The sequence below is a fragment of the Nicotiana attenuata genome, unplaced genomic scaffold (genome assembly GCF_001879085.1).
Source record: "Nicotiana attenuata strain UT unplaced genomic scaffold, NIATTr2, whole genome shotgun sequence".
NCBI lineage: Eukaryota > Viridiplantae > Streptophyta > Magnoliopsida > Solanales > Solanaceae > Nicotiana > Nicotiana attenuata.
In genome coordinates this window covers 84,345-109,532 of record NW_017671719.1, presented here as the reverse complement: position 1 = coordinate 109,532, position 25,188 = coordinate 84,345, and the positions used below count along the sequence as shown (strand labels likewise).

Genomic DNA, 25,188 nt, shown 5'->3' with positions numbered 1-25,188 from the left:
TTCCTCTTAACAAATGGTTGGATAGCTAGACATTCTGCAATTCCCTGAGGGAAGATTCCCAGTATGAGTTATCAATATGCCAAGACTTTTTGCAAATGAATCATGAAAATACTAACAAAATCTGCATCAGCAACCATGGAGCAACATAAGGATGTGTTACCACAGGCTGGAGGAGGGACTCCCGACGTTACTTTTTGCCTTAAATAAAGATGAAAACAGTGTCCCCCGCAAACATGAATACAACCAGGGGCCAAAGTAACTTTCTATATTATAAGGTTGATGATACCAATCTTCTAGGTGTTGGTAAGACGGCCTCCTTCCATGATTTCTTTTAAATTCACCTGATGTTGCATGGTCAATGCTAGCATCTGCATATCACGCCACATGAAGAAATATTGCAAGTCGTCTACCTGTAAATTCAGTGCCAAAGAAGATAAAAAGGTAAGATGGTTAAATCAAGAAAGGTAGCACCTAAATAATATCCAATAACATCTGACAATGCTCCAGCTTTTCCAATTCCGTCCTCCCCCAAACCCGGGAGTGGGTGCCCCATGAAAAATAGAAGGAAAACAATAAGCAGAAGGAAAAAGGGCAGAAAAGTAAATACACTATCCATTAAAGCATTTTGAAGAATAGTTCCCAGATTAGGAACTGTAAAAACAAATTTTGATGCACAATATGCAATGGGAGAAGAAAACAAGCAGCTGCATCGAAATATCAAGCCACAAAAAGAGTGCATATTCTCCTCATATTAAATTCATCTTTACCTCTGCCATTATCCTTCCAAGAGAATTCAGCAGCGCCTCCCAAATGCCATTGAGGCATTGACAAAATATTAACTATGCAGAACCAGACAAATTCATTTAGAAGTCCTAGGATAACATAGGTTCTGATTGATAATTCAGCTCAACCTGCTGAACACTGGCATAGACAAAGGAAAGACCAAACATCGGGAAACAAGGGATTAGTTAACTTGGACTGCACGAAGAACATCAAACTATAAAGACATTCACAAGAATGACAAGAGAAGAGGGCAGGAATAAAGGATAAAATATGATAAGTAGAGGGATCAAAATAACCAAGTTATTCTGGAATTACCCTACCAAAGCAGACGTTTGAATTTCATTGGATTTTAGAGATTCACCACAGATAGAAAAGTCACTTTAATATGCAGCTAGGATTTAGGAGCTACTACAATAACTGCACGTAATTGGAACAAAATAGAAAATCTTGTTTAGGACCCCCTACTCTATAAATAAGACTTCGTTTATTTTGTTTCAGAAACTTGCACAAAAAAGAGTGACTTAACCCTATGATAGAAATCTCTGTGGTTTATCTTATTCTTCTCTAGTTCGCCCACTTTTCTTTAATTTTCTACCATTTATCCCATCTCCCTTCTCGTCCTGCATCAGTCGGAAGCAAAGATAGGCCAACACTAGATTATTATATGAAAAGAAACCATTCCTCAGAATACTACTTCTCTGATCTAGCAACAAGACCTTAAAGGTTGTGTAGACTAATCAATTTTCTCTCTTTGGAGCTTCTGATGATTAGCTTATTCAAATAATTACGACACACATATAAGATACGCTAAGGTTCAAGATTAAAATTTTCATGCCAAAATATCAAACACATACCATTGCCGAAGTTTAAACATCCCAGTGCCTATCTGCATTGGTATGCCCATGATGATGCATTCACTAACTCCTTCTATCTTATCATCCCTTCCATTTACAGATGCATTAAACAGGTGGTCAGTTGTCTTCTCAAATGAGGCTAACATCAGTACGCTATCTTTCATTTTCTGAACGCCATGTCTGGTTATTCCCAGAACTTCACCCTATGAAAGAAAAAAAAAGAGTGTCCATTAAACTTGTTAATCGGACATTAAAGGAGTCCAACATGTTTTTGGATGAGGAAAAATTTTCCAGGAGAACTACCTTATATGTCATCAGATCTGCTAGAAGCATCATGTGCCGCAAGTCTATTGTCATTCCATGACTTGACATGGTATAGTTAATCTCATCAATTATAGAGATCCTTGCTGCTTCAATGCCTAATCTTTGTTGCACCTCCATTATATGATTACTCTTTGTATTACGCCCATCAACTCCGTCAATGCCCATTACGGCTAGGAGACCGGTACTGCAGAAAGGAAAGAGCAAATCAGGTATCGTATGGAAGGACTTCTATTTTATTGCAAGAACTAACTGGATCATGGGGTCCCAGAAAAGAAAACCAAAAGCCCAAGCTGCTGAAAATTGAACCAAAACAGTAAGGTAGGATTGTTACTCTCTTGTACACTTCTTCACAAGATCCTCGAAACTATATTAGACAATATTATTTTGAAATAAAATTTGATTAGATGAGTTGCTAGCCTTCCAGATAACCTCTCAATCAAACAAACAAATACAGATTTCCTGCACATACTTTATAGGGAACAGGTCCAAAATTGCCCCTATACTATGGTATATAGTTTAAGTTTGTCCCCCGTTATGCTTTTCGTTCAAATCCACCCCTACCGTTAACAAACTTTCTACAATTGCCCTTAACCCTAACAGCCCTCCACCGTGGCACCCAATCCCTCTATTAGTTTGTCCATGTGAGCTACCATATCAGCAGGTCCCACATTAAAATTAACCTCATCATCACACACCAGACTCCATGACCTTCATCTTCCTCTTTCAATCCAAAACAAATTCACCATTAAAGTAACATCCATTTTCAACCACCAAAGAATATTAAAGTGACATCCATTTTCAAAAAATTAAAAAATATCATCTAGTTTCTCACTCTCCAGGAGAAGAAAAAAAGGATTACCTTCATCCGCCCATAATTTTTTAGCAATTACCCATTTTCACCCACTTTTTGAGATAAGGAAAAAACATAAAATTTATTTTAAAATTTCAAGAATCTTCTCCACCCATATTTGTTCTTTCTCCTCAAACCAACTACACTATACCCAAAACCTCTCATTAACAGAAGGATTTTAACGGTGATAAAGTAAATATGAACTAACCAACAAGAAGAACAAACAAAAACCCAGATTTATTCATCTTCTTGAAGTGGGACTTTCCGACCAAATAATACCTTAGATTTGCTCAAATCCTACCAGATTAAACACTCTGAGTAGTACACATTCCGGTGAAATTCTAGGGATGAAGAAAAACAAGAAAAAAAGAAGAATAGAAATTCTCTGTCAAAAGGCTCTATTTTCGATGAAATAATGTGAAGAAGGAAGCTAGGGGGGACTTCACTAACAAGTAGAAATAAAGTCACCAGTAGAAGGAATTTTGAGTTGGTGGTTGCAACTCTAAATGGAATACGAGTGTTCATGTTCTTAATTTTTGAGTTCATCCGTCCAGTAGCACCACCGTCCCGTGATCCTATTAATTTTATCCCACTCCAAAACCACCATTAAAGCAGCATCTAAGCTTATAGCCATCCGCCACAACCTAAAATCGAGCCGCTGCCGAACTCCGCAACCAGAATATTCTAGTAGCGACATCCCCAAACAAATCGTCATAGCCAATAGCCCCATTTTCGACCAACGAAAAGCATTAGTACAATTTTCGGTAAAATTCTGGGGATGAAGAAAATAAAGAAAAGAAAAAGAATAAAAATAGAAGAACTGAGGTTTGAAAATTTAGAGTTTGGGTTTGAAATCTTTTTGAATTGAGGTTGCCTTCCTTGAAATCAGATTTGGGTTTTGAGAAAGTAGGGAAAGAAATGGCGTCGCCGGAGAAGAACATGAAAACGTGAAGAAATAGAAAAAGAGGGGGAAAATGTGAAAGAAAGAGTAAAAAATATTTTTCTGCGACTTTTAGTGTGTGGGGCCTGCTGATATGGCAGCTGACATGGACAAATTAATAGAGGGATTGGGTGTCACGGTGGAGGGCTGTTAGGGTTAAGAGCAATTCTAGAAAGTTTGTTAACGGTAGGGGTGGATTTGAACGAAAAGTATAACGGGGGACAAACTTAAACTATATACCATAGTAGAGGGCCAATTTTGGACCTTTTCCCTACTTTATAATCCTTTCAAATCTTTTTAAATGATCTAACTGCAACAAACCAGCCCCAAAACAGCTCCAAATCATGACCTCATGATTAAAATTGTTCCATTAATTACTTTTTCCAATTGAAAAGACAAATTTCAAAGTTATTCCTTAATTTTTAAAAATGTAACAGGCCTAAATTTACATAGATAAATAAATATTTTACAGTGTTCCTTCTTTCTAACAACTTAAACTTTTAGACGAGGTAGGTGAGACGCTTCAATATGGTATCAGAGCCTCAAGATTCTTGGTAGAACAGTAATTTTCATGTAACAGCCGACAGCCTTACGCTGCCTGCATAGACATAAAATGCAGCCCGCAGTTACAGTTTTTTGTCTTCTTTCATATATTTGAGATCATAATTGCATTTAATTTTTAAATTCGTTTGGTGTACTGTTATGATATTGAGACTATGTCTAAATCATTAATTGCAAACATAGCATGCGTATGCAAGTCCCAAAGAAAAAAATAGCAGACAAATTTGCAACAACTTTGCTGGATTTTAATGTGTATTTGTAGCCATTGACTAGTTAAATACACTATGTTTGCTAATGAATATACTTTTAAATTAAGATTTACCAATTTATTTTGATAGATACAATTAGATGAATATCTAATGTTAGAGCTATAAATAATTGAAGATAATCAATTTGGTAAGGGGGCCATTATCAGCCCGAGACTACCCTGGCTGAAAAGGATCTGTCCAAAAGGAGGTTACAAAGACTAAGATTGACCCAAGTTCTAATCTACTTCACTTTAAGCAATTGTTTGAGAAGGAGGTTTCAAATTCTCTAGATTGGTGCAACGTTTTTGATAACCTAACTAGCCCTCCTCTTAGGTTATTCTTCAATTCAACAAAACAGAATAAGGTATGTGAAAGTGAAATAACTTTTGGAACCTCTCTTCCGAAAAGAGAAATAAGTTCTGAGATCTTGAATGCATCTAGTTATCAGAATATTGTAGCGAATAACAGGCTTCCCACACCAAACAGAGCACAACCAAATTATGTAGAATGCCGAAGCCGTACATAAAACTTACCCTTCAACAAGCAACTCATATGTTTCTCCTTTGACATCACTCTTACGATCTCTTTCTTGTTCTTTGTTCACCACAGCCCTTTGAACCGTAGTAATACCCTGACATCCCGACAAGATTTACAAGTTGAAGTGAACAGAGTAGTTCGGACAAAAACCCACAGATTTAATTTGATTTAAGTCTTGATAATTGTCATACCTTCACAACAACAGCAGGAAGCTTATTTTTCAACCGGTGAAGTTCAAAATGCAGTTTATCTTTGTTAGCCTGAGGAAAAACTTCCAGCTTCCTGGGGTTCAAAACTTTTACTTGCTGCAGCAAATAGGAATTTTACCCAATAAGATATCATTAATAGATAAGCAGCCGAACCAGAAACAGAACTTTCTCACCTGTTCTTTCAATTTTATTTTTGGGGTCTGCAAAATCGATTGCTTGACAGTATAAGCATCAATACACAGCTGTGACACCTGAATTGTCTCCATATCTAGCGTAATAGCAATTGATGCTAATCGAGACGCCATCACAATCTTTACACTCTTAGCCACCTGCATAGGAAATAAATGTTCTTCACAAAGTACGTAGTTCAATGCCATTATGAGAGCTTCACAAATTAATCAGGGAGGTTTGAGTCGAAGAAGAAATGGCAGGGATCAAATATATTGCTCTAAACAGGGCAAGGAATATTTTTAATATTATGCATAATATTTTACAGATTTTAAGTAGCTTTTCATGAACTTCATATTTTCCAGAACAAGTAAATGCTACATAAGTTATGTAGAAAGTTGAAAATGTTGCATGAGTTATACCAAAGTTAAAATTTGAGTTCTTGCCGGCATTGCTTTCAGTAGATTTTCAATTGAGAAGCCCAGTGTACGTAAGGCTATTATAGGAGTCATTTGATAAAAGCTTCTGAGAAAGAAGCAGTGTAGCAATCCAACTAGGGCTCGGTAGTGTTATTATCAATGATTTAGTTGAAGATGCAAACTATGAAGTAAAAAAAAGAAAAGGCAACCATCTCTAGCAGCATTCTTGCACAGTAAGCAGTTCAAGTGACTAAGCAACTATTCTATCATAACAAAGACTGCTTAATACCTAAATTGACATCTCACTTGTCCCGGTCAGCAAAGACGGCCCCCGACTCCCCTTTTTCCCATTTAAAGACCTATACTTGGTAAAGACACGTATTTTAAACACCATTGACCATGCTCATGTGGCATCGGTTTCGATGATGTGGCTTAAAAGCATGTGTGGAGAGCGCAAATATGAAAATCATCCCTGTTATCTTTCTTTCTACTTTCTTTTTCTTTGGTCACCGCTCTCCAAACACTGCTATGCTTTCTGCTGCCATCAAAATTTAATGTTTCTTGTAGAATTGGCCTAAAAACCAAAGGTCAAAATAATCAAATTACCAAATTCCTCATGCCTCATGATCTTCAATATCCCCAACTCCAAATCCCATCCTTTGAGTTCTATCCGTACCACTCTTACCCAACTTGAATTTTGAAGCCAACAAGAGCAGACCGGACCTATAAGAGTTGTAGGAGGTTGGATTCGTGATTGAAAAACAGGGATCTTGCCGGTCAACAAAGAAAGCAAAATGGCTAGGAGGGCAGTGGTGGGTGTGCACAAGGAGCATTGTAGACGGGTGGAGGTGAAGAGTATACAAGAGAGGAAGTGGTGGAGGCCTAAGTTGCTTGGACTCTTCACTTTCGGTGCCGCACCCGTGTCGACACGACATGGGTGTGGGTGTAGGATCCGTAACGGATTTGGTCAACTGATTTTGCGTACTTTGGCCAAAATCAACGGAGAAATTCGGGACAGATACAATGATTTTTTGAATCAAAATAAATGCCAAGATGAATTTGAAGAAAATAGAATACCTTGTACATAAAAATTTCTGTGTCGTTCCTTTTCCTTTTATCTCCTCAGATTCTCCTCTTGATCAATATTTTTCTCCTCCTCGGAATACCTTGTAAGTTTTTCACATACTGTCTCATAATTTAATAATATTTTATATAACTCTATTTTTAGATATTTGAATTATTTTTAGCCGAATGCTTGCACCCACAACCATACCTAGATCCGCACCCCGAATCTTAAAATTTAGATCATGAATCCAACCTCTAGATCCGTACCCGTATCGGACACCCGCTCCCAAGTCCAAGCAACTTAGGTGGAGGCAATATGCTCAGTGGTCAATGAGGGTGGAGATGAGTAAGAGGTGGAGGCCTGGTGATGTTGGGATGCCCCGCTTGAGGGCGCTGGCAGTGATAAATGGTGGAGGAGATGAGAACATAGAGAAGGTACAAAGGAGATAAGGTCGTCAAGGAAGTGGTGGTTGGAGTTAGCGAATAAAGAGGCAGTCAAGGGGAAGGAGAGGAATGGTTTCCAGATGAATAAGTTGCCAATTATAGTATGCCTTGACGTGTCATTCTTTTGTCTGTGATGTGTCAAAAAGTTATACGGTGTGTATAACACATAAGAGCGATTGAGAGATACGCGCTATTTCTATTTCAGAAGCGTTTGAAATGTGTTTTTACCAAGTACAGGTGTTTAAACGAAAAAAAAGGAACTTAGGGGCCAGCTTTGCAAAACGGATTAAGTCGAGGTGTCAACTGAGGCATTAAGTCTAAAAAGATTTAGCAAATACAAGTAACTTACCTGTCCCAAAAGAGTTTTCTCAATGCGGGCTTTAATCATCCTTGCTGCAGTTAAATTAGCAGCAGACAGAAGTTTTGCAGTAATAATAGGAGTATTGATCTTTTTTGCTGCATTTATAATTTCTTTTATTCGAGGAACTCCAAGTGTAACGTCTACCAAAGAGTTAAAGAAACAGGATGATATCATAAACACCCATCTAGACTATCCAAAAAAACCAACTTGAAGATGCAAAATTAAGCTCCAAATAAACAAGGATACTCATGCTTGCAACTCCAGCAAAGTGAAAGGTTTTCAATGTCATCTGTGTCCCAGGTTCCCCAATACTCTGAGCTCCAATTGCACCAATAGCAGTTCCCGATTCTAGCCTCTTCAGGTGATAGCGAGAGATGCACATGTTGAGGAACACCTACAAAGAAGCAAGGAAAAATAAAAACCCACACACCACACAGTGCTATTAGTAACTTTATTACTTGGGGAAATTACAGATACTTTCTCTTTTTAAAGTAGAAAAGATTTATCTCTAAGTTTCTCCTTTCTTTCTTTTCCTAAATTTGCCATTGAAAGTATTCACTCAATGAAGTACAGCTCGTAGGTCTTGCAACCTATTTTGATACCCAACTGTTCCTAGAATACCGGACACAGATTCATGTCAATTTTTACATGCTATATCTTTATTTTTAAGTCCTACTACAGGGGATATTATAGAATTATTCCTTGATTCCAATTTAAATGATTTTGGCTAGCAGAACAGTTAACATAGGATAACATTCTCGTGTTTACATGGAGAGGGCTAGGATTTTAAAAATACTGACAGAAAAAGTGCAACGTAAGATGGTTTACAGCAAATGTGACACATCAAGGTCAATAACCGCTTTGCTTGCCGACACTCTTTCTAAATTTGGACCTCCCTAAATATCTGACACACTTCAACTAAAAAGACTGTTGTATATGACTTTCAAAATTTGAAGAATTCATATTCATTTATCTATTAGACTTTAACTTTGATTTTTCCCGTTACGGGGCTTACTTTTTTTTAAATTTGAAACTAAGACACAAATTCATTTAAAAGAGAAACATTTTCCTAAGTAGAGAACTAAAATCTACTTGGTTAGCATTTGAGACATATCATCAAACACTTAAGCTGTGATCCAGTTAAACTTGAATTTAGTATTCACTAGCTTGTTAGATACTTCAGACAAATTAGTGTATGAAACTTTTGATTGAAAATAAATTACTTCCTCTGTCTCATTTTGTTTTATGCAAATCTTTACACTAGTCAAAAGTGTATCGCCTTTACAGTATGTGAAGCAGAACAGCCATATTCTGTTCACATACTTCATATTTTTATCATTCAAGGGCACACAGAACTTTTGAAAAAGATTTTGAATCCATATATTTTGTTATATTAGTGCGAAATGCAAATAAAAGTTCATTGAATCCACTAGGGAAAGCAAATAATGCGACATACAATGGTTAGATCGAAGTATATAAAGTTTCCACAAGGAGCAACAAAGATTTAATTCTTGCTTTTTCTTGCTATTTATTTAATTTATATTTGGCCAATCAGCAAACTTCTATCAATAATATAGTAGCCATAAGAATTTAAAGTCTAGCAGTAATAGAAAACATGTCATATTGAACTCCTGACAAGATAATGAGCTACATCTGAATAACTATTTGGCATCATACTCAATGACATTAGTTTTATAATATAACTTCACATCTTAAAGGATAACCAATATATATATGAAGGAAAAAAATCAAGTAGTGACTTAATTGTTGCTCAAAATTCTGTTAGTAAACCCCTTATAGTTGGAGCAAGGAATTACCCAAAAATCCTCGAGAACGGCAAAAAGGAACTTCTAAATCTATTTACCTGTAGTTGCTTCTTTGTAATACCAGATATGTTTAATGCAACTTTTTCAAGATATTCACGGTCACCCCCTGCATACTGCTCTCCACCCAATAAGAGGGCTTCCCGTAATCTCTTCAAGGTTTCAGCTAAACTTTTAATCAGAAAATCTGATAATGAAGCCCGGAATGCCTCTGAGCACCCCCCTTCAGGACTCATATCATGATATGAGAGCCTTTCATTGACTATCTCGCAGATTTCCGAGTAAGACAAACCCTTCTCACCTCTAGGAGGACACGTTGCCTGTAAATAGAAATTATTATCAAAATTTTCTGACCTTCGCCATAAAACAGTTGAGGATTCTATTTAAAAATTGAAGCTCATACCTTAACTTTCATAAATAATCTGCTAAAGTTCAGAGGACGGCCTTTTTTCTCTTCCATCTGTGAAGGATCCATGCCATCATCACCATACATGAACTGAATTATACTTGCGCTGGCATTTCGTACAGTGTTGTCATAATAAACAGCAAGGTCCTCTAAAGCTTTCATAAGTCGACGAGACATGTATCCGGTGTCAGCAGTTTTAACCTGTGACGAAAGAAATGGATGAACATCCAACACTGGCAAAACTTTAGCCTTGACACTTAAAGGAAGACATCAGTAAGAATCTGTTGGATCCGGACACATCCTATGTTACATGCACTCTCATATCTTAATCTGATACAGGTGTGTTAAGCATCCGATACGAGTTTGTGCAATCTTTATGTTTATATTTAGTGCATTTCAAAAAATCTACAAGTATCCACATTTATATCACATCCGTTCCATACAAGTATCTCAAGGCAGACAAATGAAGAATTCAGGTAAACATATCTAAAATTCGAATGAGAAATAAATAGTAACGCCATCAAATAAGTCGAAAGAGGAAATCCATACTGCCGTATCAACAAGGCCTTCTCTTCCTCCCATTGTGTGAAAAAAGAACTCAGTTGCTGACAAACCGTCAAAAAAGGAATGAGCTACAAACCCTTTAGCCTGGACCAAAAACATAACTGTAATCAGCATCCACGGGCGTACGTACAAGCAATTTGTACAATTGAGTGCATAAGTAACAACAATAATTACTTTAAGCATCTCTTACTTAAAATAACATAACTGCAATTGATGAATCTGAATAAACCATTTTAAAGGCAGTTGACACAACCATAAAAGCACCTTCCTACTTGTGAGAAGGCACGGGAGAAAATATGATATATTGATATTGTGTGTCTAATGCAATACAAGATGTGCTAATTTATAGCTACTCTATACAAAGGGCATACTACACCTCTTCCAATGTGGGACAACTACATAGCTATATCTAACACTACTCACTGACATGCAGCATAAAGTATTTGTCCTTCTCTCAACCCAGTCATACCAAGCTTCTGAGCAATCAATGTTCTCCATGATGTCATATAATTTATTCCCATCTCTCTGTCACTATATCTCAGTTTTTAACCAATCACTTAAAAAGTGATTGAATAAAAAAAAAGAAAAATCAAAATCTGAAAGGAATGTCTTACCAGGAAACTACAAAGAAATTGGATAGTCTTCCATTTGACACCTATAAATAGGGGTGTCCTATAATCATCAAATCGTCAAAACCAACGAAGTATCTGCTTCTCTCTCTTATTTTTATATCATTAATACTTAACCTAAGTGAAGTAAACCGCCCCCTCCCTTTCCCATTCCTGGAACCAAAGATAGTGCACCACATGACCACTTAGACCTACATATAATGGCTTATCAAAGGAGTAATTCTGGAATCTCACAGTAGAAACAGCCGTGACATGGAGAGCCCATCTACCCCTGCTGCAGAACATGGTAAATGTGCCTAGTTCCTAGGATACATCTTCCCCACGGCCCCACCAAAGAAATGTTGTTCTCCCCACAACAGATGGCAGCTAGCAAAGAATGTGTTCCTTCATAAAATTCAGAATCATCCTTATGTGTTCAAAAGCACCACATCTATCCACTCTTATTAGGTTTCCAGTTCATTACCATTTCTTCAGCCAACTCAAAGTAACTAGAATATACGAGAGGCAATTGAGCTGAGGTTAACTTCCATTGGTAGAACAGATAGACCAATAGCTAACGAGTGGGCAGCTGTGAACTTCCATTGGTAGAATAGACAGACACAACAGTCACTAGCACTATCTGCAAAAGGCATCTCACCTAAGGCATCCGGTCAATCATTTAATAGTACAAGTACAGCCACGTACGTGAATGAGAAACAATTCTAACGTGTAGTCCGCTGAAATAACTATATATGACACTGTGTTACTGAAGACAGTGACATAAAGAATTAGATACGGAATCATGATAACTGTATGGCAGCAACAGACAACAACAACAACATACCCAGCGTGATCCCATAAGTGGGGTCTGGGGAGGGTGGGTGTACTCAGATCTTACCTCTACCTTGTGTAAGGTAGAGAGGTTGTTTCTGATAGACCCTCGGCAACAACAAACTGATGCAGCTTAATAAATTTAATTGAAGAGATTGAACAAAAAAAAAAGTGAACACAGTTATGACAAGAATAGGAGGATGTTCCTACTACTAGTATAGGTAGGCGTACAAGAAAAGACCTTGAGCTCTTGTCGGAAGAGCGATGACTAAAGATCCAGAGAATAACAAATAAACTGATAATGTAACATGAAGTACTCACAGCTGGAAACTTTGATTTGGTAGGAAAATGAGGAAGACTTCGATCTATGAACCCATCAGGAGCACGACGACCGCCAACGGACTGCTGACCAACACATGCAATCATCTGGCTTATGTTAATTGGGGATCCTTTTGAACCACACTGTGACATGATCAGAGGACTATTCCTCCAATGTAGTGTTTTCATACAAATCTGTAAAAAAATTCATATTCAGGCAAATTTGCTCCATCATCCCGTATGAAAATGTGACATTATGAGTTAATAACTAAACATCACAACAACTATATATCTCTGGGAGAAAGGTACAAGAGGAAACAAAGAGACTGCAAAGAAGCATGCCTCCTAACTCTAAATATTATTTGATGCAGGCCTTGGATGCAAATGACCACTCAATTTCTTTTTTTTCATAGATTGGTTGGTGGGACCTTAAAGCAACGATTTGCTTTAAGGAAGAAAATTCTCATTACAAGTTGGCACTACCACTGACTGGGCTCTCTTCTTTGATGCAAGGAGACATTGTTCTCCAGGAGAAGAGCATGAATATAATGTATAAATCCACATATAATTGGCCGCAATTTGATTAAATCATAAAATGGTTTGTGCAATTTGGCAAGGGTTTTTCTAATTTGACAAAATTTTGAAAGAAGACCGGGGAAGAGGCGCCAAAAAAAACTATGGAAACATAAGGTCTTAGGACAGTAGATTTTGCGGGGGGCTGCTTTTTGAGGATTATGTCTAAATGAGGCTCCTGGATTTTGAAGGCTTTGATGCACAGAGGTTTTCCTATACTTTATATGGGTAGGGAGTAGGCACAACTCTTNAGTAAGACAAACCCTTCTCACCTCTAGGAGGACACGTTGCCTGTAAATAGAAATTATTATCAAAATTTTCTAACCTTCGCCATAAAACTTTTGAGGATTCTATTAAAAAATTGAAGCTCATACCTTAACTTTCATAAATAATCTGCTAAAGTTCAGAGGACGGCCTTTTTTCTCTTCCATCTGTGAAGGATCCATGCCATCATCACCATACATGAACTGAATTATACTTGCGCTGGCATTTCGTACAGTGTTGTCATAATAAACAGCAAGGTCCTCTAAAGCTTTCATAAGTCGACGAGACATGTATCCGGTGTCAGCAGTTTTAACCTGTGACGATCGAAATGGATGAACATCCAACACTGGCAAAACTTTAGCCTTGGCACTTAAAGGAAGACATCAGTAAGAATCTGTTGGATCCGGACACATCCTATGTTACATGCACTCTCATATCTGATACAGGCGTGTTAAGCATCCGATACGAGTTTGTGCAATCTTTATGTTATTTACTGCATTTCAAAAAATCTACAAGTATCCGCATTTATATCACATCCGTTCCATACAAGTACGTCAAGGCAGACAAATGAAGAATTCAGGTAAACATATCTAAAATCCGAATGAGAAATAAATAGTAACGCCATCAAATAAGTCGAAAGAGGAAATCCATACTGCCGTATCAACAAGGCCTTCTCTTCCTCCCATTGTGTGAAAAAAGAACTCAGTTGCTGACAAACCGTCAAAAAAGGAATGCGCTACAAACCCTTTAGCCTGGACCAAAAACATAACTGTAATCAGCATCCACGGGCGTACGTACAAGCAATTTGTACAATTGAGTGCATAAGTAACAACAATAATTACTTTAAGCATCTCTTACTTAAAATAACATAACTGCAATTGATGAATCTGAATAAACCATTTTAAAGGCAGTTGACACAACCATAAAAGCACCTTCCTACTCACTGACATGCAGCATAAAGTATTTGTCCTTCTCTCAACCCAGTCATACCAAGCTTCTGAGCAATCAATGTTCTCCATGATGTCATATAATTTATTCCCATCTCTCCGTCACTATATCTCAGTTTTTAACCAATCACTTAAAAAGTGATTGAATAAAACAAAGAAAGATCAAAATCTGAAAGGAATGTCTTACCAGGAAACTACAAAGAAATTGGATAGTCTTCCATTTGACACCTATATAGGTGTGTCCTTTAATCATCAAATCGTCAAAACCAACGAAGTATCTGCTTCTCTCTCTTATTTTTATATCATTAATACTTAACCTAAGTGAAGTAAACCGTCCCCTCCCTTTCCCATTCCTGGAACCAAAGATAGTGCACCACATGACCACTTAGACCTACATATAATGGCTTATCAAAGGAATAATTCTGGGATCTCACAGTAGAAACAGCCGTGACATGGAGAGCGCATCTACCCCTGCTGCAGAACATGGTAAATGTGCCTAGTCCCTAGGATACGTCTTCCCCACGGCCCCACCAAAGAAATGTTGTTCTCCCCACAACAGATGGCAGCCAGCAAAGAATGTGTTCCTTTATAAAATTCAGAATCATCCTTATGTGTTCAAAAGCACCACATCTATCCACTCTTATTAGGTTTCCAGTTCATTACCATTTCTTCAGCCAACTCAAAGTAACTAGAATATACGAGAGGCAATTGAGCTGAGGTTAACTTCCATTGGTAGAACAGATAGACCAAAAGCTAACGAGTGGGCAGCTGTGAACTTCCATTGGTAGAATAGACAGACACAACAGTCACTAGCACTATCTGCAAAAGGCATCTCACCTAAGGCATCCGGTCAATCATTAAATAGTACAAGTACAGCCACGTACGTGAATGAGAAACAATTCTAACGTGTAGTTAGGAATGGCAAGCGGTGCGGGGCGGGTTCTGCCTTAACCCGCAAAATTTCAACCCGCCCCGCCCCCGCCCCGCATAGCACTTTACCCACGTTCACCCGCCCCGCATCCCACCCGCGTTCACCCGCCCCGCAACACCCGCCCCGCCAAGCCCAAAATTTTCATTTTTAAAAAAAATGTCTTATTTTTATGTTTATTCATTTTTGCTTTCTTTGTATATATGCCATTGTCAATCTGTTGCAATTAAGTAGATAAGCATACAGAAGCTAAACACTAAGACTAAACATTAAAAACAATATCTTTTGATATTTGGGTTTTCTTTTTTTGCTTTATAATTTACTTAAGTATTTGTAAATTTAAGCTGGATTCTGTCACTATTTGCAAGAAAGATAAGCACAGAAAAATTTGAAACTTTTCACCGAAATCGGAAGCTAAATCCGAGTAACAGAATAAACCAAATTAAATTCTTAATGTATTAATTGCTGTGAAGTTAAGTCTACAGGTTTAAGTGATAGAACGATTTCAATACTTAATATGCTTTGATTTCTATATAAAGAATTTGAATCTTCTTCATTTTATCACTAATAGAGAGCTTCAGGCTTCTGTCTTTAGAGATTGAGCGGAGAGAGGAACAAAAAAGGTTGAAGAGAATTAGCACAAAGTCATGCACCCACACCCGCACCCACACCGCACATATATCTAAAAGATATATTTTAACCCGCCCCGCACTGCCCCGCACTGCCCCGCACCCGCATTTGTCCAAACCCGCCCCGCCCCGCATATGTCTAAACCCGCACCGCCCCGCACCCGCACCGCCCCATTGCCATCCCTACGTGTAGTCCGCTGAAATAACTATATATGACACTGTGTTACTGAAGACAGTCACATAAAGAATTAGATACGAAATCATGATAACTGTATGGCAGCAACAGACAACAACAACAACATACCCAGCATGATCCCATAAGTGGGGTCTGGGGAGGGTGGGTGTACTCAGATCTTACCTCTACCTTGTATAAGGTAGAGAGGTTGTTTCTGATAGACCCTCGGCAGCAACAAACTGATGCAGCTTAATAAATTTAATTGAAAATATTGAACAAAAAAAAAAAGTGAACACAGTTATGACAAGAATAGGAGGATGTTCTCAGGGATCCCACCTACTACTAGTATAGGTAGGCGTACAAGAAAAGACCTTGAGCTCTTGTCGGAAGAGCGATGACTAAAGATCCAGAGAATAACAAATAAACTGATAATGTAACATGAAGTACTCACAGCTGGAAACTTTGATTTGGTAGGAAAATGAGGAAGACTTCGATCTATGAACCCATCAGCAGCACGACGACCGCCAACGGACTGCTGACCAACACATGCAATCATCTGGCTTATGTTAATTGGGGATCCTTTTGAACCACACTGTGACATGATCAGAGGACTATTCCTCCAATGTAGTGTTTTCATACAGATCTGTAAAAAAATTCATATTCAGGCAAATTTGCTCCATCATCCCGTATGAAAATGTGACATTATGAGTTAATAACTAAACATCACAACAACTATATATCTCTGGGAGAAAGGTCCAAGAGGAAACAAAGAGACTGCAAAGAAGCATGCCTCCTAACTCTAAATATTATTTGATGCAGGCCTTGGATGCAAATAACCACTCAATTTCTTTTTTTTTCATAGATTGGTTGGTGGGACCTTAAAACGACGATTTGCTTTAAGGAAGAAAATTCTCACTACAAGTTGGCGCTATCACTGACTGGGCTCTCTTCTTTGATGCAAGGAGACATTGTTCTCCAGGAGAAGAGCATGAATATAATGTATAAATCCACATATAATTGGCCTGCAATTTGATTAAATCATAAAATGGTTTGTGCAATTTGGCAAGGGTTTTTCTAATTTGACAAAATTTTGATAGAAGACCGGGGAAGAGGCGCCAAAAAAAACTATGGAAACATAAGGTCTTAGGACAGTAGATTTTGCAGGGGGGCTGCTTTTTGAGGATTATGTCTAAATTAGGCTCCTGGATTTTGAAGGCTTTAATGCACACAGGTTTTCCTATACTTTATATGGGTAGGGAGTAGGCACAACTCTTTAATTGACGAATTGAACTTTAACATCATCAGATATGGTTTATTCAGATTGACTTATGGTGTTCCATTCGAGCTGCTGTTTACATGATGAGCACTTCAGTCAGCAGCCAAACGTAACTCTTTGCCTTCTATACTTACTGTTTTACTTTCACAAGTTTAGCACTTCACTCGGTCTTGAAGTTTTAAATGTTTGTATATTGTGGCTAAGGAAGGGGAGCCTTGGAGCAATGGTAAAGTTGTCTCCGAGTGACCTATAGGTCACAGGTTCGAGTCGTGAAATCAGCCACTTATGTTTGCATCACGGTAGGCTGCCTATATTACACCCCATCGGGGTGCGGCCCTTCCCTGGACCTTGCGTGAACGAAAGATGTTTCGTGCATCAAGCTGCCCTTCTTTTTTATTAAATATTGTGGCTAAGCTCTCCTTGTCCATGCTTTCCCTCCTTTTATCTGTCAGGGAAGCTAGGAAGAGATCAAAGACATGAAGGTTCTAGCAGTAAACCTATTATGATAGATAAAATCCCTACAAGTGACGACTGTTAGTTGGAAACAGGCAGCACATGAAAAGATAAGTTGTTCTTACTTTTCCTATGTCGTCACGAACTTTATTCAACGCCATAGTTACTTCAGCCTCCAGAGTCTGGGCAGCATCACAGCCTGGTTGCACGGCAAGTTTTCCTTCATTAAATTGTTGAATACGATCTTCACATTTCTTGTAATTTTGATGAATCTCTTCTTGTTTTTGCTTAGCTAAGTTTTCCCCAGGTGTGACATCATCAATCCCTATAGAAAATCCATGATTACCAATCCACCGAGCACTAGCAAGACACAAACAGAGATAAGGTCAGTGTTTGTAATAAAGAAAAGCGCAACAAAACGATAAGGTCCATGGTGCTGAAGCGAAAAGGTTGATGTGAAAATGCATGCTTCTTTGAAATGGGCGCACAATTTGCTGAAAATTCAAAAACACCAAAAGCGTATGAACTTAGTGCTACAATAGTAAACTTGCAATCGAGGGTTTCAATGTTCAAGCAGCATCAGAGCTTAGCGCTGAGAATCTCCAACCGGTGAAAATGCCGTCACATAGACATTTATGATTAAGAAGAAACTGGCGAAGAAGCAAAGGCAAAACAGGCCCATTCCTTACTGGATCCGTATGAGGACTGACAACACTATCAGGTACAATGCTAAGCAAGGCACTGGCGTAGAACCAAGCTAGGGTTTTAAGGTGGAAGACTCGTGCTTTATTTATGATTTTATTGGGGGGAAAAAACTTGTCGGATTATGCTGTGATGAAACATGATGTGTTTTAATTTCAATTAAGTCTATATATTGAATTAAAAAAAATCAACTTGCAACAGAGTAACTAATTTCAGCATCAATATCGGTGAAAGAGACTTTTTAAGCTTAAATAGCCAAGAATTCACAAAAAGAAAATTTCCCACTCACCTGCTATAACCAAATGGCAACCGCAAAGAAGTTTCAAGTTTATGTAGAACCAGAACCACCCTTGTAAAGGTGCTGCTAAAATTTTAACAAAATTGGGTAAACAAACTGGAAACTATCACATAGTCCAGTGGTGGGGGAACTATCCGTAGCATTTTTGGTGTGTGCCACATGATGTCTTTATCAGGTAAAGAGTTATTTTGCTGAGACGGAAGAAAGATCAGGATAGGACTAAGGGTAAAAGAGAACAAGGGGGATTCAAAAGAACAGCTTGTCTTGATTGGACATTAAGGAATGAAAGGAAGCTGTATTCTGGGAGGGGAAGTTGGTTCTTTTCCTACTATCTATTTGGGGATGCCTATGGGAGCAAAAAGCAAATCCAAAGACATATGGAATGGAGTTCTGGAAAGATGTGAGAAAAAGTTAGCCAGATGGAAAGCACAATACATTTCTTTGGGAGGTAGACTAGTTCTTATTAACTCTGTATTAGACGCTCTCCCAACCTACATGATGTCCCTATTCCCATTACCTGCAAGTGTAGAAAGGAGAATGGAAGTCATGAGAAGGAATTTCCTATGGCATGGAAATAAAGAGAAGAAAGGATTTCACTTAGTTAAATGAAAAAAGTTGACCATTAGTAAACAGGAAGGGGGTTTGGGAATCAAAAATCTGAGAAGGCAAAACAAATGTCTATTAATGAAGTGGTTGTGGAGGTTTACAAGGGAAGAGCAAACACTATGGCGAAGGGTGATAAAAGCGAAGTATGGAAAAGAAGGCTTCTGGAGGACTAGGGAGGTGAAGAATCCTTTTGGAACCAGTTTATGGAGATCAATTAGGAACCTGTGGCCAAGTCTTTCATCCAAATTGAATTTTAATGTGAGGGATGGAAGGAAAATATTATTCTGGGAGGATAACTGGCTGGGAATAGGAAGCTTGAAGGTTTTATTCCCTGACATTTTTACAATGAATCAGCAACAAAGAGCTACAGTGAAGGATGTATGGGGGATTCAAGGATGGAACTTAACATTCAGAAGACTACTTCAAGATTGGGAACTGCCTAGAGTTGCAGAATTCTATAACACCTTGGATCAAGGCAGAGGATTGCAAGAGGGGGAAGACACTCTTTCATGGAAGAAGCACAGCAGTGGAAGTTATACAGTAAGTTCAGCCTACAAAGATTTGAATCAGGTGCCTCAAAACAGTTTATGGCCTTCGAAACACATATGGAAAGTTAAAATACCATACAAAGTGGCATGCTTTACTTGGTTGGTGGCTAATGAAGCAGTAGTTACTCAGGAAAATCTTAGGAAAAGAGGATTGCCAATTTGTTCTAGATGCTATTTATGTGGACAAGATGCAGAGACAACTAGCCATTTGTTTCTACATTGTAGAGTGACCAAACAGTTGTGGGAATTGTTCATCAAGCTAAGGGGTATTAGGTGGACAATGCCAGGAAGAACCTTTGAACTTCTGGAAAGTTGGAATACAGGGGGAAATTCCTCTAACAAAGACAGATGGAAATTTGTCCCAGCAGCTATTTGGTGGACAGTATGGAAGGAGAGGAATGCAAGATGCTTTGAAGATACAAGCAGCTCTACACAGAAGATTAAGATGAATTGTACTCTTCTTTTTAGTTATTGGTGTAAATTAGAATATATTGATGACCATGATTCAATCATAGAAGTCTTAGGCTCCTTGTGAGAAGAACAACGATGTTACGCTTTTGGTTTTTGCCTAAGTTCTACATGATGTACATTTTGGCTCCCAGCACAATTTTTGTGCTGATGATTTTAATTAGTATAATAGATATGTTACCTTTTCAAAAAAAAAATAGGAGATGTTTTAAAAGGAAGGCTATGCCTTGCTTACCTTATAACTGATATGTCCTAGCATGCGAGCCCTCTGGTGCAGTATATGATGAACAAAGAATGATACATTTCATAGACTCCTTACACAAGAAAGCAGCTTTTGTAAGAAAGACCAATTTTTAATGACCAGCATTATCTTTTTTGCTAAACAATGACCAGCATTATCAGAGTGCTTGGCTTTTGGGTTATCAATGAAAACTTATGCTTAAACTTGGAAATGTCAGCACTCAAAATCTAGTATCATCTGTTTCCTTGGTAGAGAGGGACAATATAGTTGAACGTGGACTTGATCAGAAAAAAAAGTATGGTTGACACATTGATAACAAAGAAAAACGATATCAGGTTGATAAGGGATCTAAATACTAAATCTACATGTCATCAATGAATAACTACGCTCCAGAAACACCTCAAGGCAACAAAAGCCAAAGATGACAAAATGCGGATAAGAAGAAGTCAGGGACAAGATTTGGAAGTGAAGGAAGGAAAATGGAAAAAGCACTGAAAGAGCAAACTATAATTAAGAAAAAATGGAAAGGAAGGGCACATCAGAGGAAACTCTGAAAAGGAAGGAACCAAGGGACAAGCCATGTTGAGAGGTTCTATAAAAGATCCTTGTGAAAATCTTTATTTCCAGTCACAAATCAATTGATGAGCCTTAACATTTACGTGCAAAACATATAAGCAGAATTCTAGTTAGTTAATATATCAAGAATAAAGGTCAACGTCTGCCAGAGCCATCACCTTCTTTCTGATAAGGTAAAGTTTTATTAATGAAGGTACCAAGATGGTACAATTACACCATACCAAAAACTTCCATAATAATTTTCAACAACAAATCAACTATCTCCTCTAAGAAATCTATGTATTGTTCTTGATTTTTCAAAACACTCCTTTTACACCAAAAAAACAAATTCAAAAGACATCTATTTTTAATCCAGGATACATGCCGTCTTATCCCTCAAAAGCAATCCTGTTTCTCTCCAATCATATTGTCCATAAGACACAAAGGGGATTGTTCTCCACACTGCCTGCTGACTTCTTGCCACTTTTTGATGTTGCCATGTCTTCAGCAGACTTCTACATTTTGTGGCATAACCCATTTAATACCATACAAATCAAGGAATAGCTCCCAACCCTGTCTTGCCACTTAATGAAGGAGGAGATGATTGACTGTTTCTAATTCTTCTTCACACATATAGCATCTATTAATTAAAATAGCTCCTCTCTTCTGGATATAATCCCGAGTTAAACAAGCTTCCTTTGCTGCCACCCACCCAAAACATGCTACTTTAACAGGAGCTTTTCATTTCCATATTGATTTCCATGGCCAATCAGATTCATACCTCCCCTGTTGCTTCTGTAAAAGAGTATAACCTCTGCTAACAGTGAATTTCCCATCATTGCTTGCTGCCCAAATAATTGAATCTCTCCTATTGCTGTCCAAACTGACACTGTCCAGCAATTGCATTAACTGAGCGAATTCATCTACTTCCCAGTCATTAAGACCCCCCCTCCTGAAAATCAACTGCCCAGCCATTACTTGAGTAAAAGTCGGGTACCTTCCCATTCTTGTCAGTGGAGCATCGATATAAAACTGGAAATTTTGATTTGAGACTTCCATTCCCCATCCATACATCAGTCCAGAATTGGATATTATTACCACTCCCCAGCTCCAACTTTACAAACTGACTATATTCAATCCATAGACTACTGATAGTGCTCCAAACTCCCCCTTTAGGAGAGGATTGGACTGCACGAGGAGTCCAAAAATCCTTCCTGCCATATTTGACATCTATGAGTTGTTTCATAACCTATTACTTTCATGATTATATCTCCAAAGCCACTTAAATAATAAGCTTTTGTTGTGCAGCCTTAAATTCCTTACACCCAAACCTTTTCCTTTTATTCCTTTCATCACTTCTGCCACTTAACCAAGTGGAGCTTCCTTCTATCAGCATTACCTTCCCAAAGGAATTTATTTCGCATAGCACTCAATTTTTTTCTCCACTGTTGTTGCATTCTAATTATTGACATCAAATAAGTAGGCATACCATCCATACACTGTTAACCAGTGTAAGTCTTCCCCAAATGACAAGTGCGTTTTTCCATAGACCAAGTTTACTCCTACACCTGTCCAGAACTCCCTGCCACATTCTTCTGGTCATTCTTTTTAGCTCCTAAAGGCAGGCCTAAGTAAGCCGTAGGAGCTGCTCCACTTACAACCAATAATGTCTCCAATCACCAATGCAATGTTCTGCATTAATACTGAACACATTACTCTTCGCCGAGTTCACTTTAAATACTGAGACAGCTTCAAAAGCATAATAGAACTCCTCTAAGATGTAAAATTTATCTATCTCAGTTTTCACACAAAATCAAAGTATCATCTGCATAAGTATGTGTGAGATTGGAAGTCTTCTCCCTCACTTCTTCTACACTTCAACCCTCTGATCCTTCCCAAATTTTCTGCTTTTTCAAGCAGGATGCTTAGAATCTCCATCATCAGCAAGAATAGATAAGGAGACAAAGGATTCCGCTGCCTTGGCCCCCTGTAAGACTTGAAGTAACCCTGAGGACATCCATTAATCAGGACTGAAAAGTTAACTGTGGATATACAATATTTTATCCACCCAATCCATCTTTCACCAAAGTCCATTTGCTTCATGAGATATAGTAAACATGACCAATTAACGTGGTCATATGCCTTTTCCAAATCTAGCTTGCAAGCCACTCCTTTGATCTTTCTTTTGAATAGATACTCCAAGCATTCATTTGCTACCATAGCAGCATCAACAATGTGCCTGCCTTTACAAAGGCATTCTGACTATCTGATACCAGCTTTCAGCCATCAGCTTTGCAATTATTTTGTAAACACTACTAGAGTAAGACCTATATGAAATAATTGTGTCGAACCATGATGGTATTTCAGGATTCAATTGCAAATTTGCAAGAAGGTATTCCTCTTGAACAGAACAATTTTGGTGTTACAGAATGTGTATATATACAACTTTGATACAACCTAGCATCCGTGGACAGGCTTACTTGCGACAAAAAAGTGCTTGACTAACTTAATTCAAGAATATTTGAATGTAAAATGCTATATATTAACTTCTATGTGTTGACAGTATTAATCATAAAATTCAGAAAGATTAAATTTCTTTTGACATTGGATATAAAAAAAATCGAAGCTTCAATTTTGCAAGGCAAACAATCTTGTTACAGCTTTTCTGTTGGGGATTTTTCCCTTAGAGAATTTCTTAAGCTTCATTAAGTTAGCAATATTAATTCAGTTGCACTAGAGAACTACACTCTATTAATATTTCAAGCATTCAAAATGATACGAACAAACACAAGGAAGCTAGTTTATGACTAATATCAAGGAACGGAAAACCCTAAACTGAAATAATTGCCACTAATTTTTGTGCACTGCGTACACATTACCCTCCCCAGACCCCACTTTGTGGGATTTTACTGGGTAGTTGTTGTTGTTGTTGTTGGGGAAATGCCTAGATTCGCCACTGATGTCATTGCTTCAGCTTACCGAGGACATGGCCCTCGATAGAAAAGTGTAGAGGACGAGTACTAGGGTGGAAGGTTGAGAGTTAGTCCTGAGTCGCTCCTAAGCTTACCTGTTTTACTAGTTCTATTGTTGTATTTTCTTATTCCTGTTTCGTATTCGTACATGTTTCTTTTTCGCTTCCATTACCCTGCTATCTTGTTGTTGCAATTGTTTGTTGCTTTAGTTTCACTGTTCCTTGAGCCGAGGGTGGTCTTCCGGAACCAGTCTCTCTATCTTCATAAGGTAGGGGTAAAGTCTGTGTACACACTACCTCCCCAAACCCCACTTGTGGGATTACACTGGGTTTGTTGTTGGTGGTGTTGTTGGTGGTGTTCCTTTGACCTCCTAGTGCTAACCTAGACGCACCAAATCCTTAACATACACAGTAAACTTGCAAAAATCAATCATAGCAAGAACCCTTATTAGACATTCGTATCCAACTACAAGTAAGAAGGACAAAAAGTGTGTTACATTTGATCTTAGTCCGTGAAATTGAAATCTTCCAATCATTTATTTTCATCTAAAAGTCTAAATACCAACTACAAAGCTGAAGTATGAAGTACACTTCTCTAATGTCAGCATAAAAGATTAACTTCAGTTGACAGCAAAATGCAGAAGTAAATGGCTGATCTGAATCTAACTAGCGCACCTTAATTTTGCAAGCCGATTCATGCATGTTGCAGCAGCATGTGACTTGTAGTCCCTCAACAGAACAGAGTATAGACCATCCTTATTTCCATTTCCTGTTGTCATCTCACACAAATAACAACTACGGTCACTTCATTATTGATTACGGTCTTGAAATCCAAAAAAAGAACAGACCGTAAGTTAAAAGGACAATACACGTGAGAACTCCTTCCAATGTAATCAATCTAAGGGTACGAGAAAAGATTAAGGCTGTGCTATAGCAACAATAGTGCATAAGCAGGTGGCGTTTTACACATGTACCTCATGAGGGGAATCAACAAAATCAAATTTTATGGCAAAAAATATAAAAATTATGTCAGTTTAAATTAAATGGGCACTAAAGATAAACTGACCTAATGTAGCCTTCCCGAGTTGCCCGCTGATCAGTTCACTATTACGGAAATAAACAAATCCATCACTTGGGCACATTGTTTCCCCTTTCCCGCTGTAACTCTTTTCTGTGACTGTTAGATTTACATAGACTCTCATCTTTGAATATGGACGCAGCAGCACGCCAAAGAGTTGTTT

The 25,188-nt window shown here is 38.1% G+C and overlaps 1 protein-coding gene and 1 pseudogene across 1 annotated transcript; one reads left to right on the top strand and one right to left on the bottom strand.

Annotated features, from left to right (window-relative positions):
- On the bottom strand, positions 1 to 25,188 carry LOC109209847 (DNA-directed RNA polymerase III subunit 1-like). Its single transcript, XM_019373193.1, has 16 exons — positions 25,014 to 25,188; positions 24,623 to 24,716; positions 17,684 to 17,918; positions 12,317 to 12,508; positions 10,542 to 10,640; positions 9,990 to 10,193; positions 9,628 to 9,906; positions 8,010 to 8,157; positions 7,752 to 7,903; positions 5,480 to 5,635; positions 5,289 to 5,402; positions 5,094 to 5,191; positions 1,941 to 2,145; positions 1,638 to 1,840; positions 768 to 921; positions 1 to 410 (listed from the first exon to the last, which is right to left on the bottom strand). Exons 1-15 carry the CDS (start codon positions 25,147 to 25,149, stop codon positions 873 to 875), a joined length of 2,364 nt encoding a protein of 787 aa, XP_019228738.1. The 5' UTR covers positions 25,150 to 25,188; the 3' UTR covers positions 1 to 410; positions 768 to 872.
- On the top strand, positions 18,136 to 18,327 carry LOC109209849 (annotated as a pseudogene).